This window comes from Ranitomeya imitator, chromosome 5, assembly GCF_032444005.1.
Source record: "Ranitomeya imitator isolate aRanImi1 chromosome 5, aRanImi1.pri, whole genome shotgun sequence".
Taxonomy (NCBI): domain Eukaryota; kingdom Metazoa; phylum Chordata; class Amphibia; order Anura; family Dendrobatidae; genus Ranitomeya; species Ranitomeya imitator.
Window position 1 is genome coordinate 610,684,389 of NC_091286.1, and position 27,253 is coordinate 610,711,641.

The window sequence follows — 27,253 nt, forward strand, 5'->3', positions numbered from 1 at the left end:
GAAAAAAGACGACTGAGGGGCGATCTAATAACCATGTATAAGTATATAAGGGGACAATACAAATATCTCGCTGAGGATCTGTTTATAGCAAGGAAGGTGACGGGCACAAGGGGGCATTCTTTGCGTCTGGAGGAGAGAAGGTTTTTCCACCAACATAGAAGAGGATTCTTTACTGTTAGGGCAGTGAGAATCTGGAATTGCTTGCCTGAAGAGGTGGTGATGGCGAACTCAGTCGAGGGGTTCAAGAGAGGCCTGGATGTCTTCCTGGAGCAGAACAATATTGTATCATACAATTAGGTTCTGTAGAAGGACGTAGATCTGGGGATTTATTATGATGGAATATAGGCTGAACTGGATGGACAAATGTCTTTTTTCGGCCTTACTAACTATGTTACTATGTTACTATGTTACACAGTGCAGGGAAGCTAACGCCAGGGGACGCGACAGACACCGGAATGTAAGTATGTAGTGTTTTTTTTTTTTTTTTTACTTTTACAATGGTAACCAGGGTAAACATCGGGTTACTAAGCGCGGCCTTGCGCTTAGTAACCCGATGTTTACTCTGGTTACCCGGGGACATCGGCATTGTTGGTCGCTGGAGAGCTGTCTGTATGACAGCTCTCCAGCGACCACACAACGACTAAACAGCGACCAGCATTGTTGTCTATATCGCTGCAGCGTCGCTTAATGTGACGGTACCTTTAGTCATCTGGGTAATTTCGCAATGCATCCTGGGAACGGAAGATGGCGGCAGCCGCACGCGCATCTCCAGAGGTTCGCTGGATCCCGCCAGAGTTTCGCTGGATCCCAGCGGGTGAGTATATAACTATTTTTTATTTTAATTATTTTTTTTCACAGGGATATGGTGCCCACATTGCTATATACTGCGTGGGCTGTGTTATATACTGCGTGGGCTGTTATATACTGCGTGGGCTGAGCTATATATTACGTGGCCCGTGTTATATATATTACGTGGGCAGTGTTATATACTACATCGCCTGTGTTAGATACTGCGTGGCTGCTATATACTGTGTGGGCTGTGTTATATAGTACGTGGGCTGTGTTATATACTGTTTGGCCTGTGTTATATACTGCGTGGCCACTGTTATATACTGCGTGGCCTGTATTAACGCATCGGGTATTCTACAATATGTATGTATGTATATAGCAGCCACATAGTATATAGCACAGGCCACGTAGTATTTGTCTGCTATATACCACATGGCTCTTATATACTACGTGGCCTGTGCTATATACACTATGTGGCTGCTATACACATACATACATATTCTAGAATACCCGATGCGTTAGAATCGGGCCACCATCTAGTATATATATATACAGTATTACAATGTAGAAATGCCACCAAGAGGTCTTATATTACATTATGTGGGGCACAATATGTGAGTGAAATAAGTAAATACAAGCAAAAATAAATAAACGAAAAGCTGCTACCAATCTAAATCGCTGCTACCAGGTCCGTTGCTGTTGAAAAACAAAACATGTCTGATATATAAAAATCATTGTTACAGAAAGAGAAACAAGTGTTAAGAAAAACAAATTTGACAGACAAGACACTTTTCCTTTATTTTGTCACTGATACCGCCCAATATCAGCAAAAAAAAATAAACTAAAAAATAAAGTAAGAAAATTACATAAACATTATGCCCCTTGTATCAGGTCAAGGAAAAAAAAAAGATGCGAAAATCATTTGAATATCCGAATGAGAAAAATGTTACAGCGCTATAAACCACATGTAAGAAAATTAAAGCCACTTACCAACAGCATGTGTGGGATAAGAAACATATTCCATTACTCTGGTGAGAAAGTCTGAACAGGCTCCCTCTCCCATAAACCAGTAAGACTAGGCGTTAAACTGTTTCTTTACACATAAAACTAAGCAATATAGTTTTCAGTAAGTTTATTTTCTACCAAGCATTAACATTATGGTAAGTGCCCACTACCTGAAGTTCAGCCCTCTGGTTGGTTGGTCTGCCTTCCAAGCTTTCTGATACATTTCTGAAAAAGTAAATTTATATACACAAAGTTTATAAATTTATGCAAAGTTTATAAAAGTTTGTTAATTAAAAAGCACGTAACTATATCACACAAATGCACAAAAGCAAAGACCAAGGGCCCAATTCGTCAATCAGCTTTCGTTACTTTTCTGATGTAAAAAAAAAAAAAACTAAAATGTCGCAAAATGTTAGCTTGTACACTAATCGCAATGAAAGAAGCCTTATACAACAATGGGCCATGCCAAGTGGAGTAAATTACAACAGAAATGTACTTCAAAACTGGACTACTGGACAAATTACATTAGTACATATTTCTAGAGGTGATGCAAGATCAAAATTCATCTATAAAAATGTAAAGTTACTTAACCGGAAATAAAAAATAAAAAAAATGTCCTAATTTATCTGCTGTGCTTACCTTCAAAAATACATTATAAAGTGATTAAAAATCAAAAAAAACACATCAGCTTGACATGCAAAAATTAAAACATTACAGGTCTAGAAAAAAGTTTGCTTACTTCATTATGTCAAACATAAGCATGAACAAAACCCATTGGAGGAATTACTTACAGAGGATTTTCGGGACCCCAATAAACACCAATTCCACCTCTTGCTCCATATCTTCCATTGTTAATACAGCATCCATCAGTATAGACATCTGTTGATCTTCCTGTACATAACAAAACCCAGTCTTGTCACAACATGAAATATATTTCAGAGTCAATTTCTCATTGTAATGTACAGTAATTTTTTATTGAAAAGTATGTGCTCACATTTATTTCTGTAAGGCCAAGTTCACACGACAGCACATGGACAGCGCTCAGGACAAGGTTACCCAATGGGGAAATGCAGTTGAGCTTTTTCATGGACCGAATCAGCAAGTGAGAAAGAAAAAAAAATTCCAGCGTGCACTGCTTTTTTCCGTGTTTTGCATGTGACTTGCATGATGGGTGTGCAAAATATAAAAACCATCAGATTCCACACACCAGGGAAAGCATGCAGAATCCAATATTATGGATACACTGCATTTCTCTGACATACTGTAGGAAACGGTGTTTGGTCTCGTAAATTCACAATACCTGCCGATGTATAAAAACGGATTGTACAAAGATTGCACATGGACGACAAACAAGAAAACAATAGTCTGAGGCTTATAGAAGAAACTTTGGACGATTTTTAATACGTTCGTGTGGACTTAGGCTAATTGTGTTCTGTACCCCACCATAGCTTAGCAAGAGTGTCACACAAGGCCTTCACAGCAACTCTGCCCTACACAGTGGCCTCGGTGTTTTTTGGTATGGGAGCCACTATAATTTTTAATATTTTTGTTTGTTCCAACCAGAAATGAATCTGCCTGCCAATAAGAAGTACAGACCCTTCCTTTATATTTGCCAGTGGCAAAAAAAGGGCAACCCCGAGCACACAATAACAGTCTTCATGGGAAAGCTCCACTAATTCATCTCGAGCTGCGGCATACCTTTCATCAGAAATTGCTATACATTCACTTATATGCTTTGTTTTCTGTAAAATTCTAAATCTCTCGGACACAATATGGGGTTACTTTCCTCTTTTACCGACATCCTAAGAAAGAGGTAGTTGCGCTTTGACGAAGCTACCTAGCGGTGGCGACACGCGTCGGGCATTTCCACAGGCTCCCCCACCACATGGTTGTCTAGGCATCGATCTACCAGGTCCTGTTTCATGGTCTATGGGTATGCTTCCCTGGATATCTTTGTATCTTGCTCACTCATTCCTTTGTGGGCTATAACTCAGCTCCCTTGGGTCTCGCTCTTTTAGAGACTAAGGGTTCTTGTTCATATTGAAGCCCCCACTATTTGTTTATGGCCTGTACATAGAATACTGGTATCTTCATTGCTATTAGGCTTGTCTTATTCTTATATTGTTACATGCATTGCTTTGTATTTGCCATTTATTGTGTGATTTGCTTTCTTTCTGCCTTATTATAGGAATACAAATTATTCATTGTATAGTTTATAAACCTAGCCTTGTATGTACCTTTGATACTGTGACACCTGGGGTAGGGGCCTTTTTGGCTCCATTTTGAGCCATATGTGCTGTGATTATGTCATGTTAGTGACTTTTTAAATGTTTTTACAAGTTTGGTCTGTTTTGTACTTTACTAAATAAAATATTCTAATGATTTAAGGTGATCCCTGGTATCGGTCAATAGCTTTCTTCTTTTACTATTCCTAAGAAAGAGGTAGTTGCACTTTGACATGGTCTTTGCAGCTGACCACAACAGCAAAGAAATAATACTCCGGTCCCTGAATGGAGTAATAGTTCTGGCAAGGTGCATGCTGCCAATAAGATGCACTGAATTTTACTAAGTGGCAAGGGCCTCTTAATGAATGTCACATCTTATCCTGCACAATCGGTATCAAGAATGATGTACAAAATGGCTGTATATGTATATTTACGCCAATGGTTGTGTCCCGCTATTTGACGCGGCTTGCACGGCAAGCTCACAGCTTTCCCTGCATATGATGGAAGAGTTATTCAGTCATCATGTGCCTTTAACAGAGGCTGGTGGATCGGTGCTCCGCTCGTGGCTGTTAACCACTTACATCCTGCTGTCAATCACTTGACAGTGGGATTAAACACACGCCACCAGGAAGCTCATCCTACATGCTGCCCATTAGCACCCCCGTCACGTGATCGAGGGGCATCAATGAAATCTGGGGGTCTGCTGATGACTCCGTGCCAGTCACTACAATCCTCCTTTGAACGCAAGCTCAGAAGATTGTGTTTTCTGCTATACATACTGTAGCATTGCTGAAGCACGGTTATGTATAGCCCAGGCGATTGGACGATCGCAGCTTCAAGTCTACTAAAGAAACTATTAAAAACAGTAAAAAAAAAATTAAAAAAAAATCTGAAAGAGATGAAACAAAAGTTCAAATCACTCCCTTTTTGCCCCAATAATAAAACAAAACAATTAAAAATACACAAAATGTCTGATCAAAACATAAAATAAATTAATCCGATTGATAAACGTCATAACGAGGGGGAAAAAAAAAATCAAAATGCCAGAATTAGGCCAGTCTCACATGTCCAGATAATTCCGGTACCGGAAAAATCAGTACCGGAATTATCCGTGTCTCCGTAAGCTCACGTAGGCCATCCGTGTGGCACACGTGTGCCGCCCGTGTGCCAACTGGGTACCAGACGGAGCGTGCAGGAGACAGCGCTAGAGATAAGCGCTGTCCCCTGCATCTGATGCTGAAGCGGCCATTCAAATCTTCTCTCCAGCAGTGTTCGCTAGAATGAAGATATGAAAAATCCTTTTTTTTGTCCTCGTGTTTAAAATAAAGATCCCTGTCGCCAATCCCCTCCCACCCCCTATGCAAAAAATAAGCTCTCACCCAACCCCAGATCCTGAAAATGAAGACATAAGTGACTTTTTTTTTTAAATCTTTCAAATGTCATAATTTTTTTTACCCCTTTTTTTAAAAAAAAAAAGTTATTGCTCTTGGAAGAAGGAAAAAACAAATGCGCAGAAACTGAAATATGCAGGGTCAGGATTAGGTTAATGATTTGGGGCTTCCTGTTTTTACTGCACATTACAAATCTCATATGTATTGCAGATTGCAAGCTCTCAAAGCAGGGTTGTATTTTGCTCTAATTATTGTTAACGTTGTTACTTGTGACTGTTGTGTTTGAAACTGTTAAACTGTAAAGCGCTGCAAAATATGATGGTGCTACATAAAGATTATTATTATATTTATAATTCTTACACTCCGTGGCGGGATGAAAGTTCCCACATGCACAACCATTGCATAGGGTCCCATGTATCCAGTACCCCCCAAAAAATAGTCCTTTCAACATGCAATGAGCCATCTAGCAGCTTTACACTGATTAGAAAAATCTAGACCTCTACACTTACACAAACAACCATATACGATGCCATGTGTCATGGTATGTACTTTTGCCCTGTCCTGTATTTGAATAATATGTCATTTGATGTAGGTAGGGGTACCGTCACACTGAAACGACGCTGCAGCGATACGACAACGATGTCGATCGCTGCGGCGTCACTGTTTGGTCGCTGGAGAGCTGTCACACAGACAGCTCTCCAGCGACCAACGATCCCGAAGTCCCCTGGTAACCAGGGTAAACATCGGGTTACTAAGCGCAGGGCCGCGCTTAGTAACCCGATGTTTACCCTGGTTACCAGCATAAACGTAAAAAAAACAAACATTACATACTTACATTCCGTGTCTGTCCTCCGGCGCTCTGCTTTCCTCTGCACTGTCAGCGCCGGTCAGCCGGAAAGCAGAGCGGTGACGTCACCGCTGTGCTTTCTGGCTGGGCGTCGCTGACACAGGATGTAGGAGGAGTGCAGAGAAGCACAGCGCCGGGGACAGACAGCTGAAGGTAAGTATGTAATGTTTGTTTTTTTTACATTTACTCTGGTAACCAGGGTAAACATCGGGTTACTAAGCGCAGGGCCGCGCTTAGTAACCCGATGTTTACCCTGGTTACCAGTGAAGACATCGCTGAATCGGTGTCACACACGTCGATTCAGCGGGAGATCCAGCGACGAAAGAAAGTTTCAGACGATCTGCTACGACGTACGATTCTCAGCGGAGTCCCTGATCGCAGTAGTGCGTCAGACACAGCAAGATCGTAACGATATCGCTGGAACGTCACGGATCGTGCCGTCCTAGCAATCAAAGTGCCACTGTGTGACGGTACCTTTACTGTTCTCTGGTTTCTATTAGCTGTAATTTATGTATTTTCTTGTGCTGGGAGTTCACCTGTAACAATATGTCTCCTTCCCCCAATACTTGCAGCCCTGAGCTATAATGTAATTAAGCTTTGTCCACACCACTAGTGAAAGAATAGCCATTCTTCCTCACAGCAGGTGGCTAGTCATATGTACATACTACATAGACCAAGTGGAGCCCACCAGTCTAGAATCTTCTGGAGGACCCAACCATTGAATAGAAGGTGTGACCCCCACCCCCCTCATGGGCGGATCCCAGGAGCTCAGACAATCCATTCTTATTTTGAGATCAGATGTGAGTTGATCCTTGAAGGAGAAGGAGTGGGGATTCTTAGCTGAGGCAAGACCCCACATCCATCTGTGACTGCGGAAGCGAACGGGGCGAGACTTGAGCTGAGGACATATCTTGTCGTTCGTGAGATTGTTTTGGGATCCCTTGGACTTGTGTGGACTATTGTTTTGTTAGCTGGCACAAGGATTATCGGGAGGTGCCCCCAAACCTGTTCCGTTGGACTAATTGTGGACTCTGTAGATCTACCTGCATGTGTTGTTCCAGCGTTCTTGATAATAAATCTGTGGAATCATCCCTTGGCCTGTTGCCCCTTCTTGCTCTGCCGTACACCCCGTCACACCATGTACAATTTATTTTTCTTGCAAATGGCAAAAAATTCCTTCTTCCAAAAGAGCCATAACTTTTTTTATCCATCCGTCGACAAAGCCAGACTTGTTTCTTGCAGGACCAGGTCTAGCTTTACAAGACACCATTCATTTTAACATACAATTTACTGGTAAATTAGAAATAAAAAATTCCAAAGGCGATGAAATTGCAGAGAGAAAAACCCCCCACTACAATTCTGTCACTGATTTTAGAAGTGGAGGTTGTTTTTACAGGTTCATTGTGCAGTAAAAATTACCTGGAAATAAGGTTTTACAGGCCACAGGTCAGTAGGCTTACAGATGTACCAAAGTTGTAGTTTAAATTAAGGGGTGAAAAAAAAAATCTTAAGTTTGCAAATGATTTGTGTTGCTATTTTATTATATGGAGCTATACGAAGGTTGTTTGCTATTTTTGCATTTTCATATCCCAGTTCATACAGTTTTTTTTTTCAGTCTGTTTGCATCTTGTGCATATAAAGGTGTGGTCTGTTTTTCCTTGAGCTGGGCATTATATTGATGTGGTCTCCCATGGCTGTGTGTCCACCAGTTGAGCCCGATCCTTCTCAGCCCTCATCCACGTGCATGACACTTGACAAACTAAGATTTTTCTATGAGGGTATGTGCACACGTTGCAGATTCTCTGTGGATCCGCAGCGTTTTTTGCAGTGCAGAAACGCTGCAGATCCGCAATTGATTTACAGTACAATGTAAATCAATGAGAAAAAAAAAAATGCTGTGGACATGCGGAAATGCTGCGGATTAAAAGAAGTAGCATGTCACTACTTTTTTGTGGATCTGCAGCGTTTTTGTACCCATTCCATTATAGAAAGCCGCAGGGGTAAAAAACGCAGTAAATCCGCAAAAAAAAAAAAACGCAGCAAAACCGCACAAAAAACGCTGCGGATCCGCACAAAAAAACACGACAAATCCGCAGCTGCGTTTTCTGAAGAGGCAGAATCCGCACCAGAAATTCCTAAGCCTAATCCGCAACGTGTGCACATAGCCTCAGGCTATGTGCACACGTTCAGGATTTCTTGCAGAAAATTCCTGAGAATTCCGGACATTTTCTGCAAGAAATCCGCATGCGTTTTTGCTGCGTTTTTTTCCGGACACTTCCCAATGCATTTTGGAGTGGGAAAAACGCAAAAAAAAAAAAAAAAGGAAAATGAATGAACATGCTGTGGTTTTTACCGCGATGCGTTTTTTTTTTCGCGGAAAAAAACGCATCATGTGCACAAAACATGCAGAATTCATTCTAAATGATGGGATGCTTATTGTATGCGGTTTTATCGGGAAAAAACGCGAAAAAACCGCAACGTGTGCACACAGCCTTAGAGTTAGGACTGCCCCACTTAGGGTCACCGTGGAGTGGTGGGATGGCTTTAGCATTTTTTTTCTTAAATAAAAAAACCAATGTTAACTAAGTATCTTATATTATTTCCATGCACCACTGCTGTTTATTTATTTACTGCAGGGTATTCAATCATTATGTTTCAGTGCCGGAACAAAACAAACAAACAAAAAAAAACACCCACCATTTTGGTGTTGTGGGCACCAATACCAACCTTCACACCCATCAGAAAATACTTGTAAGAAAACAGGATTTTTGGTTGCTTACCGTAAAATCGTTTCTTGGAGCCTCCATTGGGGGACACAGGAACCATGGGTGTATGCTGCTGCCACTAGGAGGCTGACAGTTAGCTCCTCCTCTTAAATGCACATCCCACCGACTGGCATTATACTCTTCAGTTAGTGAGAAAGCAGTAGGAGATAAATAACAAGGTTGAAAACCATAACCACAAACTTGAGAACTGTAAACGTGAGAACAGTCATAGAACATAAAACAACAGAAACTGAGAAACATTGGGAGGATGCTGTGTCCCCCAATGGAGGCTCCAAGAAACAGATTTTACGGTAAGCAACCAAAAATCCTGTTTTCTTTATCGCCTCTCATTGGGGGACACAGGAACCATGGGACGTCCCAAAGCAGTCCCTAGGCTGGGAAAAACAGACTTCCATCAGGTCAGAGGACTCACCACTGCCGCCTGCAAGATCCTTCTGCCTAGGCTGGCGTCCGCCGAAGGGTAGGTATGGACCTTGTAAAATTTGACGAACGTGTGGATGGAAGACCAAGTTGCCGCTTTGCAAAGCTGCAGGGCGGAAGCCCTGTGGTGCACCGTCCAGGAGGCGCCGACTGCCTGGGTAGAGTGAGCCTTGATCCCAGGAGGGAGACACTCTGTTCTTGACCCGGTAAGCCTCCAGAATTGCCGTTCTGATCCAGCGAGCAATAGTCGCCTTAGAAGCCGGTTGGCCTCTGCGCGTGCCATCAGGAATGACGAAAAGAAAATCCGTCTTCCGGAAAGTGGACGTTCTATCCAGGTAGATCCTCACTGCCCTGACGAGGTCCAGCTTGTTCAACGATCGCTCCAGAGGATGAATCTGAGCTGGACAAAAGGAAGGTAGAACGATGTCCTTGTTGAGGTGGAAGGTGGAAACCACCTTAGGAAGGTAACATAGTAACATAGTTAGTAAGGCCGAAAAAAGACATTTGTCCATCCAGTTCAGCCTATATTCCATCATAATAAATCCCCAGATCTACGTCCTTCTACAGAACCTAATAATTGTATGATACAATATTGTTCTGCTCCAGGAAGACATCCAGGCCTCTCTTGAACCCCTCGACTGAGTTCGCCATCACCACCTCCTCAGGCAAGCAATTCCAGATTCTCACTGCCCTAACAGTAAAGAATCCTCTTCTATGTTGGTGGAAAAACCTTCTCTCCTCCAGACGCAAAGAATGCCCCCTTGTGCCCGTCACCTTCCTTGGTATAAACAGATCCTCAGCGAGATATTTGTATTGTCCCCTTATATACTTATACATGGTTATTAGATCGCCCCTCAGTCGTCTATTTTCTAGACTAAATAATCCTAATTTCGCTAATCTATCTGGGTATTGTAGTTCTCCCATCCCCTTTATTAATTTTGTTGCCCTCCTTTGTACTCTCTCTAGTTCCATTATATCCTTCCTGAGCACCGGTGCCCAAAACTGGACACAGTACTCCATGTGCGGTCTAACTAGGGATTTGTACAGAGGCAGTATAATGCTCTCATCATGTGTATCCAGACCTCTTTTAATGCACCCCATGATCCTGTTTGCCTTGGCAGCTGCTGCCTGGCACTGGCTGCTCCAGGTAAGTTTATCATTAACTAGGATCCCCAAGTCCTTCTCCCTGTCAGATTTACCCAGTGGTTTCCCGTTCAGTGTGTAATGGTGATATTGATTCCCTCTTCCCATGTGTATAACCTTACATTTATCATTGTTAAACCTCATCTGCCACCTTTCAGCCCAAGTTTCCAACTTATCCAGATCCATCTGTAGCAGAATACTATCTTCTCTTGTATTAACTGCTTTACATAGTTTTGTATCATCTGCAAATATCGATATTTTACTGTGTAAACCTTCTACCAGATCATTAATGAATATGTTGAAGAGAACAGGTCCCAATACTGACCCCTGCGGTACCCCACTGGTCACAGCGACCCAGTTAGAGACTATACCATTTATAACCACCCTCTGCTTTCTATTATTAAGGTAAGAAGTCGGAGGCCGGAGGACCACCTTGTCCTGGTGAATGACCAAGAACGGAGGACGGCAAGACAGGGCCGCCAACTCGGAAACGCGGCGGATAGAAGTTATGGCCATAAGAAAGGCCACCATCCAAGATAGAACTGACAGGGGAATCTCCCTGAGAGGCTCAAAGGGGAAAACCCTCAGAACATCCAGTACCAGGTTTAAATCCCATGAATCCACAGGGGCCCTATACGGAGGGACAGTGTGGGCTACTCCTTGAAGGAAGGTCTTAACCTGTGGTCGGGAGGCTAAAGTCTTCTGAAAAAGGATGGAAAGCGCAGAGACCTGGCCCTTCATGGAACTAAGAGCCAGGCCCGAATCCAGTCCGGCCTGAAGGAAGGCCAAAATGGAAGGCAGGGAAAAGGACATAGATGAAACGTGGTTGGACTCGCACCAACGGAAGTCTTCCAGGTACGATAGTAGATTCTGGAAGACAAAGGCTTCCGAGCCTGAATCATGGTGTGAATCACCCGGTCCGAAAGGCCGGACGCTCTTAGAGCTGCGGCTCAACAGCCTGTTAAACTGAGCGACCGAGAATTTGGGTGGCAGATCGGACCCTGAAACAGCAGATCGGGCCTGTCTGGAAGGCGCCAGGGAGCATCCGTGAGAAGATTGACGAGCTCCGCGAACCAAGCTCTCCTGGGCCAATCCGGGGCGATCAGAATGACCGGCACCCCTTCCGCTTTGATCTTTTCCAACAGTTTGGGAAGTAATGGAAGGGGTGGGAACCGGTAGGGTAGCACGAACTGTGACCAAGGAATGGCCAGGGCGTCGAAGCCCACTGCAAGAGGGTCGCAAGACCTGGAGACGAACTGCGGGACCTTCCTGTTCATTCGAGATACTGTGAGGTCCACGTCCCGAGTCCCCCATCGAAGACAAATCTGATGGAAGACCTCCAGATGCAAGGACCATTCCCCTGCCACGAGGCCCTCGCGGCTGAGGAAGTCGGCGGCCAATTGTCCACGCCAGGGATATGCACCGTGGATATCACCGGAACCGTTGCCTCTGCCCAGAGGAGGATCTTGGATACCTCGGCCAGGGCCAAGGAGCTCAGAGTCCCCCCCTGATGGTTGACATATGCCACAGCCGTGGCATTGTCCGTCTGGATCCGGATTGGTAGGCCCCTGAGAATCCTTTCCCAGTGGCGGAGGGACAGAAAGATGGCCCGAATCTCGAGGATATTGATCGGCAGAGTTGACTCCTGCGCCGACCAACGGCCCTGAACCATCAGGTGGCGAAAAACCGCACCCCAGCCGAGCAGGCTGGCGTCCGTCATCACCACTTGCCAGTGAACTGGAAGGACCTGCCCTGGGAGATGAGAGGTGACGTCAGCCACCAGTTGAGAGACCGTTTGACCCGAGAAGAGAGTCAGATCGGACGATCCAGGGAGAAGACAGACCTGTCCCACTGAGACAGAATGGCTTGCTGAAGGGGTCGCGAATGAAATTGGGCAAAGGGAATCGCTTCTAATGTTGCTACCATCCTCCCCAGAAGCTTCATGGCCGATCGGAGGGAGGGAGGCCAAGGACCCTGGAGCAAGCGTATGTCCCGACATGGACATGGAGGTAGGCGTCCTGAATATCTATGGAACACAGAAATTCTTGAGCCTCCATGGAAGCAATTACTGAACCAAGGGATTCCATCCTGAAGTGTCTCAGACGAACATTTGAGGTCCAGAATGGGGCAAACCTTGCAGTCTTTTTCCGGTTCCACAAAAAGGTTTGAATAGAAACCTGTGAACCGTTCTTTTTCTGGGACGGGAACGATTACCCCGGCTTTGAGAAGAGAAGCGATGGCTGCGAAGAAACCCGGAACTAGAGCGGGATCTCTTGGAGGTCGGAATTTGAAGAAACGATCCCGGGGTCGTGAAATGAACTCTATCTTGTATCCCCAGGATACAACTTCCCTGACCCATGCTGTTGTGAATTCTGTGGCAGAGCTCCCTCCTGTGGTCACAAGTGGTACTTCGGCTGATTCTCTCTGTGAGCTTCCGTTGGTGGAGGAAAGTGGTACTGCGGCTTCTGAGTTTCCTTCCTCAGGTGATGTGGTGAAGTCGTTAGGTGCTGCTCTATTTAACTCCACCTAGTGCTTTGATCCTGGCCTCCAGTCAATGTTCTAGTATTGGACCTGTTTCCTCCTGGATCGTTCCTGTGGCCTGCTGCTCTGCATAGCTAAGTTCTGCTTTGCTATTTTGTTTGCTGTTTTTTCTGTCCAGCTTGTCTATTTGTTTTTTCCTGCTTGCTGGAAGCTCTGGGACGCAGAGGGTGTACCTCCGTGCCGTTAGTTCGGTACGGAGGGTCTTTTTGCCCCCTTTGCGTGGTTTTTGTAGGGTTTTGTGTTGACCGCAAAGTTACCTTTCCTATCCTCGCTCTGTTCAGAAAGTCGGGCCTCACTTTGCTAAATCTATTTCATCTCTACGTTTGTCTTTTCATCTTAACTCACAGTCATTATATGTGGGGGCTGCCTTTTCCTTTGGGGTATTTCTCTGAGGCAAGGTAGGCTTATTTTCTATCTTCAGGCTAGCTAGTTTCTCAGGCTGTGCCGAGTTGCATAGGGAGCGTTAGGCGCAATCCACGGCTGCCTCTAGTATGGTTGGAGAGGATTAGGGATTGCGGTCAGCAGAGTTCCCACGTCTCAGAGCTCGTTCTATGTTTTTGGGTTATTGTCAGGTCACTGTATGTGCTCTGACCTCTATGTCCATTGTGGTACTGAATTATCTTATCATAACACCATGCGTCCTCTACTGAGGAGATCCAGACGTCCCTGAAGAAGAGAAGACGGCCGCCAAACCTGGGAGGTGGGCTGGGGTCTTGCCGAGAGTCATGCCGAGGTGGATCTTCCAGTCCTGGGCCTGGAGGATCTACCCTGGGAGTAGCGAGGACGCCAGGACGGAGTGATCCTAAAGGATACCGTTTTCTTCTCCTGACGTGCCTGTGGCCTCTGTTGCTGCTGAGAAAAGGAGTTTGGTGCCGCGAAGCGACGAAAAGGCCGAAAGGACCGAAATTGCCATCTAGGAGGAGGGCGACGAGGCTTAGCCTGGGGGAGAAGAGAACTTGTACCCCCGGTGGCGTCCTTAATGATTTGGTCCAGCTTGGAACCGAAGAGACGTGAGCCTTGAAAGGGCAGACTGGTAAGGGACTTTTTGGAAAATAAGTCCGCCAGCCAGGCCTTGAGCCAAACGGTCCGGCGGATGGCAACAGCATTGCTGGACGCCTGAGCCGCACAAGACGCGGCATCCAGAGGCAAGGAGACCAGGTATTCACCAGCGTGGGAAATCTGGTTGGCAAGCTCCGCCAGCTGCACAGGTGGCGCCCCGTCCAGGATATTTCGACTGAGTTCTTAGGCCCATTTAGAAATGGATTTCGAAACCCAAGTGGAAGCAAAGGCTGGGCATAGAGCAGCTGCAGCCGCTTCAAAGGCTGAATTCGCAAAAGATTCTATAACTCTATCATTAGAATCCTTCAGAGATGCTCCACCGGACAGTGGAAGCACCGTGTTGGTGGACAGCCTGGAAACAGGGGGATCCATCGAGGGAGAGAGCGTCCAATTGGCAGTAAGTTCTGGAGAAAAAGGATATAACACAAGGCGTTTTCCCCTCTGAAAACGTCTGGTCGGGTAATCTCTTTCTCTGGACATGATTTCCTCAAATTCAGGATGAGGAGCGAAAAACTTGGAAGGTGGTTTAGCCCGTCTAAACGAAACCGCCTGATCTGCAGGTTCCGTAGAGGGATCCTTGATGCCACAGGTTTGGTTTATAGCTCCAATGAGATTCTGGACCATATCCCTCATGGTGGCGATTTGGTTAGAATCCAGCTCCGAAATATCCTCCGAGGGAGCATCAGAGAACGCCTCGCCTGACTCAGGGGAGGAGGATCTGGAGGACGCCGACCGCAGAGGAGGACCGTGTGGCGAGATGGAGTGAGAAGAGGACTCAAATCCGACGTTCCTGTCTGGATCTTTTGCGGCTTATCAAGGAGGGCTGGGGCGGGGGTTCCTGCGACCCGCTGGCCACTGCGGAGGTCTGCAGAGGTAATCGGTCCAGCACGGACACCAGAGCTTGAGACACCCATGTTAGATCAGCCACCGATTGTGACAGAGAGGAGGCCCAGCTGGGGGTGGGGGTATCACTCTCGGGCGGATCGGCCGGGGAACCTGGGCGGTGGGAACAATCGGGTTGCTGCAGGCCTGACAGAGCGGAGAGGACTGATATGAGGGAAGTTTGCTGTTACAGGACGAACATGCAAAGTACTTGACTAAGGCAGAAGAGGAAGAAGTAGGAGGACGAGAGCGGCCCCCTTTAGAGTTAAACATTTTGAAGAGGTCCCTGAAGAAAAAGCCAGCGGGTTAGGGGACAGTGGGGCAGAGGGGGGTGTCAGTCTGCAGTGCAGAGCTACTCACGGCAGACGAGAAAAATGGATACCAGGTTCCTGGAGGAAGATGTCCCGCTTGCGGATTTGTCCACGCCGTGGATCTCCGAAGAAGAAGTGGAGTTCCTGCCCTGTGGTACAATCCGCGCAGATGTGTGCCCACAGAAATGAGCGCTCTGCTTTGGCGAAAGTGCGGTACGATGTGTGAGCTCCTGCCCTGTGCGGCGCGGAGGCAGCCGGGGCGGAGCCAGCCGAGATGGCGCCGGTGGGCAGAGAGTGAGGACACAATTTGGAAAAACAAAAAACAAAAGAGAAAGAGACGCAGCACCGCTGCAGTACACTCACCCCTCGTGTGTGGAGCTTGTCCGGAAAGCTGAGACTCCAAACATCCAGGCAATCAGTCCTAAGAGGGTGCAGCATCCATAGAAAGCCAGTCACAGTAAATGCCAAAGAAGAAAGTGGAGCGCACTCCTCAATACGGACGAAGAAGTAATCTTTATTGAGACATCTTACAAGGAAGAGCGGACGGGAGAAAAATGTGTTCGGGAAAGAACGGGACAACAGCTGTTTCGCGCAGCAAGCGCTTCAACAGGTCCTATGGCAGACGGGGATGAGGAGGAGGAACTTAAAGACCCAAAACAGGTGAAAATACCTCCCCTCATCAGCCGTGCACCAGACGTTATACGTGACCAATGTTAAAATGGCAAGCACTACAGAGAGTGCTTATCACACAATAAAAAAATATAAAAAAGATATATATACAAACATGAGATGTGCTAAATACATTTACAATAAGAAAAAACGGGAGAGGAAGTACAAAATACAATAAATTCCAGACCACTTACAAAAAAACCGACATATCAAGGCGTTCATTTAACCCCATAGGGCCGGTAGCATTGGTACGCATTATCCAGCGGGCTTCGCATTTTAAAAGAAGTCGATGCATATCCCCGCCATGAGGAGGTGGATACACCCGATTAATGCCTGCAAAACGTAAGGTCTTAATATCACTTGCATGGCATGATCTAACGTGATTAATTAAGCGGGGGACTCCTTTACCTGTCCGTACAGAGGAAAAATGTTCCTTTATACGAATGTATAGGGGACGGATAGTTTTACCTATATAAAAGAAACCACACTGGCAGAAAATGACATAAACTAAGTAAGCCGTTTTACAGGAGATGAAATCTTTAACGACATGCTTGATTGGCCCTATCTGTATCGTGTTACCCGTTATGTGCTGTGTACAAATATTGCATTGTCCGCATCTATAGTTGCCTTTGGGGGTATCCCTGCTGAGCCAATTTGTATGGTCAGTAGTAATACGATTACGTACCAGGATGTCTCCTATATTTCTACTACGGCGACTAGCAAACAAAGGGCCCTTCTCAAGTCTATCTGTTAATACTTCATCCCTACCCAAGATATGCCAATTCTTCCTTATTATGGACCTGATATGTGTATCCATTGGGCCAAATTTAAAACTGAAAACAAAAGGTTTAACTTCACTTGTATTTTTTTGGGACACCGATTTTTTAAGGCTGGGGATTTCCTTATCCGCCCTCATCAGGGCCGCATCAAGAAGAGGGCGTGGATAGCCTCGATTCTCAAAGCGCTTATATAGTTGTTGCGATTGTTTCTTAAAACCTGCTATCGTGTTGTTAATTCGCTTTACCCTTAAAAATTGACTATAAGGCAAAGCCTGTTTTGTATAAAAAGGATGAGCGCTTTGATAATGGAGGAGTGCATTAGAAGAAGAAGGCTTGCGGTACACTTCTGTATTAATTTCACCTGCTATAATAGAGATTTTTACATCTAAAAAATCTAGAGACTGATTCCCATACAGGGAGGTGAAATTCATATTCATAGAATTATTGTTGGATAAAAAGCGCACAAAATCATTAAAGTCATCCATCAAGCCGTCCCATACCACCAGGATATCATCCACATAGCGAATATATAATTTTATATGCTTCAGGTAGGGATTATCCTCCGAATATACATATTTGTCCTCAAAAAATGCCAAATATAGGTTAGCCAGGGTACATGCGACTGACGTACCCATGGCTGTCCCTTCCTTCTGTATATACCATTGGTTGTCAAACAAAAAGGCATTATGTTCTAGGACAAAAGTCAGACTATCACAGATGAAACTGATGGTCTGGGCGTCTGTTGGTGTTTTTTGTAAAATCTCTTTTACGACATTAACTCCTAGATTTTGTGGGATCCTGGTGTACAAGCTTTCTACATCAATAGAAGCTAGACTGAAGGTTTCCTGCCAAGTAAAGTGCCTTATTACACGTAAGAGGTGGTTGGTGTCTTTAATATAGGAGGGTATATCTTGAAGCAGGGGACGCAGAAGCCAGTCCAAATATCTTGATAAGGGCTCAGTGAGAGAGCCTACCCCTGAAACAATTGGCCGTCCTGGCGGTTCAATAGATGATTTATGAACTTTAGGCCGATGATACCAGTGTGGCTTATTTGGTAAAACCGGTATTAATTTTTCTGCTTGTCTTTTTGATAGTATACCCCCCTCAACATAAGTCCTCAATAGGGATCTCAACTCATTCTGAAATTTTAATGTAGGATTACTTTCAATTTTCTCATGTCGTATCATTTGTCAACTGTCTAAGGGCTTCAGACATGTAATAACTTTTTGTCAGGAGAACGATATTACCCCCTTTATCGGAAGCACGGACCCTGGCTAACCTATATTTGGCATTTTTTGAGGACAAATATGTATATTCGGAGGATAATCCCTACCTGAAGCATATAAAATTATATATTCGCTATGTGGATGATATCCTGGTGGTATGGGACGGCTTGATGGATGACTTTAATGATTTTGTGCGCTTTTTATCCAACAATAATTCTATGAATATGAATTTCACCTCCCTGTATGGGAATCAGTCTCTAGATTTTTTAGATGTAAAAATCTCTATTATAGCAGGTGAAATTAATACAGAAGTGTACCGCAAGCCTTCTTCTTCTAATGCACTCCTCCATTATCAAAGCGCTCATCCTTTTTATACAAAACAGGCTTTGCCTTATAGTCAATTTTTAAGGGTAAAGCGAATTAACAACACGATAGCAGGTTTTAAGAAACAATCGCAACAACTATATAAGCGCTTTGAGAATCGAGGCTATCCACGCCCTCTTCTTGATGCGGCCCTGATGAGGGCGGATAAGGAAATCCCCAGCCTTAAAAAATCGGTGTCCCAAAAAAATACAAGTGAAGTTAAACCTTTTGTTTTCAGTTTTAAATTTGGCCCAATGGATACACATATCAGGTCCATAATAAGGAAGAATTGGCATATCTTGGGTAGGGATGAAGTATTAACAGATAGACTTGAGAAGGGCCCTTTGTTTGCTAGTCGCCGTAGTAGAAATATAGGAGACATCCTGGTACGTAATCGTATTACTACTGACCATACAAATTGGCTCAGCAGGGATACCCCCAAAGGCAACTATAGATGCGGACAATGCAATATTTGTACACAGCACATAACGGGTAACACGATACAGATAGGGCCAATCAAGCATGTCGTTAAAGATTTCATCTCCTGTAAAACGGCTTACTTAGTTTATGTCATTTTCTGCCAGTGTGGTTTCTTTTATATAGGTAAAACTATCCGTCCCCTATACATTCGTATAAAGGAACATTTTTCCTCTGTACGGACAGGTAAAGGAGTCCCCCGCTTAATTAATCACGTTAGATCATGCCATGCAAGTGATATTAAGACCTTACGTTTTGCAGGCATTAATCGGGTGTATCCACCTCCTCATGGCGGGGATATGCATCGACTTCTTTTAAAATGCGAAGCCCGCTGGATAATGCGTACCAATGCTACCGGCCCTATGGGGTTAAATGAACGCCTTGATATGTCGGTTTTTTTGTAAGTGGTCTGGAATTTATTGTATTTTGTACTTCCTCTCCCGTTTTTTCTTATTGTAAATGTATTTAGCACATCTCATGTTTGTATATATCTCTTTTTTATATTTTTTTATTGTGTGATAAGCACTCTCTGTAGTGCTTGCCATTTTAACATTGGTCACGTATAACGTCTGGTGCACGGCTGATGAGGGGAGGTATTTTCACCTGTTTTGGGTCTTTAAGTTCCTCCTCCTCATCCCCGTCTGCCATAGGACCTGTTGAAGCGCTTGCTGCGCGAAACAGCTGTTGTCCCGTTCTTTCCCGAACACATTTTTCTCCCGTCCGCTCTTCCTTGTAAGATGTCTCAATAAAGATTACTTCTTCGTCCGTATTGAGGAGTGCGCTCCACTTTCTTCTTTGACAATTTGGAAAAAGCCCGCCTGATGAAGGCGGAAGTGGGGGAGCGCGGTACCGGAAGTAAATTAGGAGCAGGCAGCCGATGAAAGAGCTGCGGCGCCGGAATAGTGCACCGCAAAAGAAAAAGCCAAGGCTGTCCCGCTGAGAGCGGCCGCAGTGAAAATCCCCCTCCCCCCACAGCAGCGCGCCGCAGGGAGAAGCAGCGCGGCAGCTTGTCAGGGCTGTTGCACTGGGAACAAAGTGCCCCATGAAAAACCGCGGCGCCGAACCATGGGCAGTGCGCCGCAGGGAGAGCAGCACGGGAGCCGCGGCAGCCTGTCAGTGCCCCCTGAAACTTAGGGCAGAATCACAGGCGTCGGATGGTGGAGAAGGTCCGGAGATAGGAGGCGGCACGGCAGCCTGAAAAGGCCCCGCGTCAGATAGAAGGCAGAAGGGCCCCAGCCAGAAGAAACGCGCCTGCCTGCTGCGCAATATATCTGCAAACCCGGATCGTGCGATGTGGGCGCAAGCGACGACGAGGTAAACTGGGAGCCCCTAGTAAGACCCCCCTTGAAATATCTGGAATGGGTTGGGGAAATACTCACCTCAAACATCCCACGCCGATACTAACCTGAAAAGGGAATGAACCGTCCAGGAGCTGATGGACGTCCTCGTCTCCGCAACCGACAGGCTCTGGTGGGCGAGTGGGTGGGGGACGGAGCCAGGACCGGACTTCTAAGCACGCTTGTGTGCTAGGCTCTTGGTCCTGGAGAGGGATCTATGAGGATACGGGTTGGCAGTACACGCCGTACTCATAGTCTGTATTGTGGGACTACAGGTGTGACTGTTCACCCTGTATCCCTCCGGGAAACCTGAAAGAAAACGACGCACATTGAGGTAAATAAGGGTCTAAAGACCCGTGTTCACCTCCTACTGACACTAAGCTAAACTGGAGAGTATAATGCCAGTCGGTGGGGTGTACGTTACACTGCAGAGGAGGAGCTAACTTTTTTTATTTGCATAGTGTCAGCCTCCTAGTGGCAGCAGCATACACCCATGGTTCCTGTCTCCCCCAATGAGAGGCGATAAAGAAATATTATTATCGTGAGCAATATCAATAACAAATTACAAGGATACAGAACAACAACATGAAGAAATATTACTACTGACACCAATATCAAACAGTGAGACTATCTTATAACAATATCCCTACTTACAGCAGATTCTAGGGGGACGATCAAAAAAGAAAGTACATAGACAAAAGTGTATAAAAAGAAATAATATAACCAGAATCAAATGAGCTGCAAAAATTGATTAACCCCTTCCCGACCCATGACGCCACGTAGGCGTCATGAAAGTCGGTGCCAATCCGACCCATGACGCCTATGTGGCGTCATGGAAAGATCGCGTCCCTGCAGATCGGGTGAAAGGGTTAACTCCCATTTCACCCGATCTGCAGGGACAGGGGGAGTGGTAGTTTAGCCCAGGGGGGGTGGCTTCACACACACACACATCCCCCCCCCCCCCCGTGGCTACGATCGCTCTGATTGGCTGTTGAAAGTGAAACTGCCAATCAGAGCGATTTGTAATATTTCACCTATTATAACGGGTGAAATATTACAATCCAGCCATAGCCGATGCTGAAATATCATCGGCCATGGCTGGAAATACTAATGTGCCCCCACCCCACCGATCGCCCCCCCAGCCCTCCGATCTGCCCGGTACACTGCCCCGCTCCCCTCCGTCCTGTGCTCCGCTCCTCCCCGTGCTCTTGTCCGCTCACCCCCGTGCTCCAATCACCCCCCCATGCTCTGATCACCCCCCCTGCACTCCGTTCCACCCCCCCCCCCCCCCCCGTGCTCCGTTCCACCACCCCCCCCCCCCGTTCCACCCTCCCCGTGCTCCGTTCCACCCCTCCCGCGCTCCGATTCACCCCATGCTCCGATCCCCCCCCACCCCATCATACTTACCGATCCTGCCGGGGTCCGTCAGTCTTCTCCCCGGGCGCCGCCATCTTCCAAAATGGCGGGCGCATGCGCAGTGCGCCCGCCGAATCTGCCGGTCGGCAGATTCGTTCCAAAGTGCATTTTGATCACTGAGATATAATCTATCTCAGTGATCAAAATAAAAAAATAATAAATGACCCCCCCCCCCCCATCCCCTTTGTCACCCCCATAGGTAGGGACAATAAAAAAAATAAAGAATTTTTTTTTCCCACTAATGTTAGAATAGGGTTAGGGGTAGGGTTAGAGCTAGGGTTACGGTATGTGCACACGTATTCTGGTCCTCTGCGGATTTTTCCGCTGCGGATTTGATAAATCCGCAGTGCTAAACCGCTGCGGATTTATGGCGGATTTACCGCGTTTTTTCTGCGCATTTCACTGCAGTTTTACAACTGCGATTTTCTATTGGAGCAGTTGTAAAACCGCTGCGGAATCCACACAAAGAAGTGACATGCTGCGGAATGTAAACCGCTGCGTTTCCGTGCAGTTTTTCCGCAGCATGTGTACAGCGATTTTTGTTTCCCATGGGTTTGCATTGAACTGTAAACTCATGGGAGACTGCTGAGGATCCGCAGTGTTTTCCGCAGCGTGTGCACATACCTTTAGAATTAGGCTATGTGCCCACACTGCGGATTGGCCGCTGCGGATTCGCAGCAGTGTTCCATCAGGTTTACAGTACCAATTATACCTATGGAAAACCAAATCTGCTGTGCCCATGGTGCGGAAAATACCGCGCTGAAACGCTGTGTTGTATTTTCCGCAGCATGTCAATTCTTTGTGCGGATTCCGCAGCGTTTTACACCTGTTCCTCAATAGGAATCCGCCGGTGAAATCCGCACAAAAAACACTGGAAATCCGCGGAAAATCCGCCGGTAAAACGCAGTGCCTTTTACCCGCGGATTTTTCAAAAATGATGCTGAAAAATCTCACACGAATCCGCAACGTGGGCACATAGCCTTAGGGTTAGGGTTGGAATTAGGGTTGTGATTAGGGTTATGGCTACAGTTGGGATAAGGGTTAGGGGTGTGTTGGGGTTAGTGTTGGAGGTAGAATTGAGGGGTTTCCACTGTTTAGGCACATCAGGGGTCTCCAAACGCAACATGGCGCCACCATTGATTCCAGCCAATCTCGTATTCAAAAAGTCAAATGGTGCTCCCTCAATTCCGAGCCCCGACGTGTGCCCAAACAGTGGTTTACCCCCACATATGGGGTACCAGCATACTCAGGATAAACTGCGCAACAATTACTGGGGTCCAATTTATCCTGTTACCCTTGTGAAAATAAAAAAAATGCTTGCTAAAACATCATTTTTGAGGAAAGAAAAATGATTTTTTATTTTCACGGCTCTGCGTTGTAAACGTCTGTGAAGCACTTGGGGGTTCAAAGTGCTCACCACATATCTCGATAAGTTCCTTGGGGGGTCTAGTTTCTAAAATGGGGTCACTTGTGGGGGGTTTCTACTGTTTAGGCACATCAGGGGCTCTGCAAACGCAACGTGACGCCCGCAGAGCATTCCATCAAAGTCTGCATTTCAAAACGTCACTACTTCAATTCCGAGCCCCGGCATGTGCCGAAACAGTAGTTTACCCCCACATATGGGGTATCACCGTACTCAGGAGAAACTGGACAACAAATATTGGGGTCAAATTTCTCCTGTTACCCTTGGGAAAATAAAAAATTGCAGGCTAAAAGATCATTTTTGAGAAAATAATTTTTTTTTTTTATTTTCATGGCTCTGCGTTATAAACTTCTGTGAAGCACTTGGGGGTTCAAAGTCCTCACCACACATCTAGATTAGTTCCTTTGGGGGTCTAGTTTCCAAAATGGGGTCATTTCTGGGGGATCTCCAATGTTTAGGCACACAGGGGCTCTCCAAACGCGACATGGTGTCCGCTAACAATTGGAGCTAATTTTCCATTCAAAAAGTCAAATGGCACGCCTTCCCTTCCGAGTGCCCAAACAGTGGTTTACCCCCACATATGAGGTATCGGCGTACTCGGGAGAAATTGCCCAACAAATTTTATGATCCATTTTATCCTATTGCCCATGTGAAAATGAAAAAATTGAGGCGAAAAGAATTTTTTGTGTGAAAAAAAAGTACTTTTTCATTTTTACAGATCAATTTGTGAAGCACCTGAGGGTTTAAAGTGCTCACTAGGCATCTAGATAAGTTCCTTGGGGCGTCTAGTTTCCAAAATGGGGTCACTTGTGGGGGAGCTCCAATTTTTAGGCACACGGGGGCTCTCCAAACGTGACATGGTGTCCGCTAAAGAGTGGAGCCAATTTTTAATTCAAAAAGTCAAATGGCGCTCCTTCCCTTCCAAGCCCTGCCGTGCGCCCAAACAGTGGTTTACCCCTACATATGAGGTATCAGCGTACTCAGGACAAATTGGACAACAACTTTCGTGGTTTAGTTTCTCCTTTTACCATTGGGAAAATAAAAAAATTGTTGCTAAAAGATAATTTTTGTGACTAAAAAGTTAAATGTTCATTTTTTCCTTCCATGTTGCTTCTGCTGCTGTGAAGCACCTGAAGGGTTAATAAACTTCTTGAATGTGGTTTTGAGTACCTTGAGGGGTGCAGTTTTTAGAATGGTGTCACTTTTGGGTATTTTCAGCCATATAGACCCCTCAAACTGACTTCAAATGTGAGGTGGTCCCTAAAAAAATGGTTTTGTAAATTTCGTTGTAAAAATGAGACATCGCTGGTCAAATTTTAACCCTTATAACTTCCTAGCAAAAAAAAATTTTGTTTCCAAAATTGTGCTGATGTAAAGTATACATGTGGGAAATGTTATTAACTATTTTGTGTCACATAACTCTCTGGTTTAACAGAATAAAAATTCAAAAATTGAAATATCACATGGTCATAAGTATTCAGACCCTTTGCTCAGTGTTTAGTAGAAGCACCTTTTGAGCTAGTACAGCCATGAGTCTTCTTGGGAATTATGCAACAAGTTTTTCACACCTGGATTTGGGGATCCTCTGCCATTCTTCCTTGCAGATCCTCTCCAGTTCCGTCAGGTTGGATGGTGAACGTTGGTGGACAGCCATTTTCAGGTCTCTCCAGAGACGCTCAATTGTGTATAGGTCAGGGCTCTGGGCCAGTCAAGAACGGTCAAAGAGTTGTTCTTGTTATTTTAGCTGTGTGCTTGGGGTCATTGTCTTGTTGGAAGGTGAACCTTCGGCCAAGTCTGAGGTCCAGAGCACTCTGGAAGAGGTTTTCATCCAGGATATCTCTGTACTTGGCCGCATTCAGGTTTCCTTCAATGACATCCAGTCGTCCTGTCCCTGCAGCTGAAAAACACCCCCATAGCATGATGCTGCCACCACCATGTTTAACTGTTGGGATTGTATTGGGCAGGGGATGAGCAGTACCTGGTTTTCTCCACACATACCACTTAGAATAGTCACCAAAAAGCTCTATATTTGTCTCATCAGACCAGAGAATCTTATTTATCAGTCTGGGAGTCCTTCATGTGTTTTTTTTTAGCAAACTCTATGCAGGCTTTCATATGTCTTGCACTGAGGAGAGGCTTCAGTTGGGCCACTCTGCCATAAAGGCCCGACTGCTGGAGGTCTGCAGTGATAGTTGACTTTGTGGAACTTTCTCCCATCTACCTACTGCATCTCTGGAGCTCAGCCAGTGATCTTGGGGTTCTGCTTTACCTCTCTCACCAAGGCTCTTGTCCCACAATTGTTCAGTTTGGCTGGACAGCCAGGTCTAGGAAGACTTCTGGTGGTCCCAAACTTCTTCCATTTAAGGATTATGGAGGCCACTGTGCTCTTAGAAACCTTGAATACTGCAGAAATCCTGTTGTAACCTTGGCCAGATCTGTGCCTTGCCACAATTCTGTCTCTAAGCTCCTTGGCCAGTTCCTTTGACCTCATGATTCTCATTTGGTCTGACATGCACTGTGAGGTCTTATATAGACAGGTGTGTGCCTTTCCAAATCAAGTCATATCAGTTTAATTAAACACAGCTGAACTCCAATGAATGAGTAGAACCATCTAAAGGAGGATCACAAGGAAATGGAAAGCATGTGACTTAAATATGAATGTCTGAGCAAAGGGTCTGACTACTCATGACCATGTGACATTTCAGTTTTTCTTTTTTAATAAATTTGACACAATGTCTACATTTCTGTTTTTTTTCAGTCAAGATGGGGTGCAGAGTGTACATTAATGAGGAAAAAAAAAGAACTTTTTTTAATATACAAAATGGCTGCAATGAAACAAAGTGTGAAAAATGTAAAGGGGTCTGAATACTTTCCCATACCCACTGTACATCAATTCTCACTCCAGATAGGGGGATGATGTAAAAAGTAGAAAATCATCTCCAGTCATCTAAAGATGAAAATATTTCATTCAACTTTGACCAACACCCCGATAAATCTGGTGCAAATTATGACAACATAGTTACAAACTAAACAAACATCCTGCAATTATAAATTCCCCACTAACATAAAAACACATTCCACACATGTGACTGAAGTTGTTGTTATGCAGATTCATGGATTTCCACAATCCAAATCAGATAAATGGGAAAGGTGCAAATTGTTCTGCAATAAATCTATCAAGTGTGAACAGACCCTAATCGCTCAGTACATGAGCTGAATGCTGAGAAGAATCATCCCTCCTACCTTGCTGCCTGTAGCTTCCAGATGAAGAGTAGTTCCTGGCTTCCCTACAATAGCAAAGCACAACATTAATCACAGGTCTCATGTGTCAAAGTTGAACATACACTGAAATCCCGACCTGAAAATAATCAGCCTTCATGTCTAGAGCAAGCCAGCTTTAAAAGGTAAGGTACCGCGTTTGTAGGTCATTAATAAATCGCTGTAATGTAGCATAACATGCTGCTATAAGCAATTTTGAAATGCATGTGAAACATATTTCATGTGTTATATGAGTTTAAAGAATGCACTGGGGGCTGACATCTTGGTTTTGCAGCAGTAGCAGGGCCCTATCAGTGTCAGATTACGGCACCCCATGGACATAGGAGATAATAGACCAGCGCTGACCCTATCTGTAACATTGCAGCAGCATTAGCAGTGAGCTGGGCACGCCTCTGTGGGCTGCACAACTCACTGCTGTAGGTGTGACTAGCTGCCATTTTATTATAGCCCTGTGCTATCTGCCGAGCTCCACTTACTCTCTATCGCAGGACAGCAGAAGCCCTCACTGCTCCTCTGTACTCCAAGCAGGCACACATCCTCTGCTCCTCACACGCAGCCCTGTGTGCTTCTCCTGCTGTGTCTCTGCCTCCCCCTCACACACAGTCCCTGTGATCTCCAGTAAGCTGCACTCACAGCCTGCAGAGAGGGAGGTGACACCTGGAGAGAGCAGGGCAGCTGACAGAACAGGGATTAAAGGTGGGGGAAGAGGGATGGCAAGAATGTTATTCACAAAAAATGCTGCTGAGCCCACTGTGTTCTGCTCCTCTGTAAACAAGCTGTGCCTCTGATGCAGTAACTGCTGGTGATAGCAGGTCACAGGGCAATCACACACAAAATGGCTCTGCCCTGTGATGCTGCTCTTCATTCTGCCCCAGGGATATTAGA

General features: G+C 45.4%; 1 protein-coding gene across 2 annotated transcripts in view; it reads right to left on the reverse strand.

Annotated features, from left to right (window-relative positions):
* Positions 1-27,253, reverse strand: part of LOC138638601 (ribonuclease H1-like) — a 72,298-nt gene that overhangs the window by 24,716 nt on the left and 20,329 nt on the right. For both annotated transcript variants that reach the window (XM_069728044.1, XM_069728043.1), the window contains exons 2-4: positions 26,333-26,376; positions 2,586-2,685; positions 1,965-2,019 (exon numbers count right to left, since the gene is read on the reverse strand). In XM_069728044.1, the coding sequence (XP_069584145.1) occupies positions 1,965-2,019; positions 2,586-2,685; positions 26,333-26,376 (199 nt within the window). The remainder of the gene's footprint in view (positions 1-1,964; positions 2,020-2,585; positions 2,686-26,332; positions 26,377-27,253) is intronic.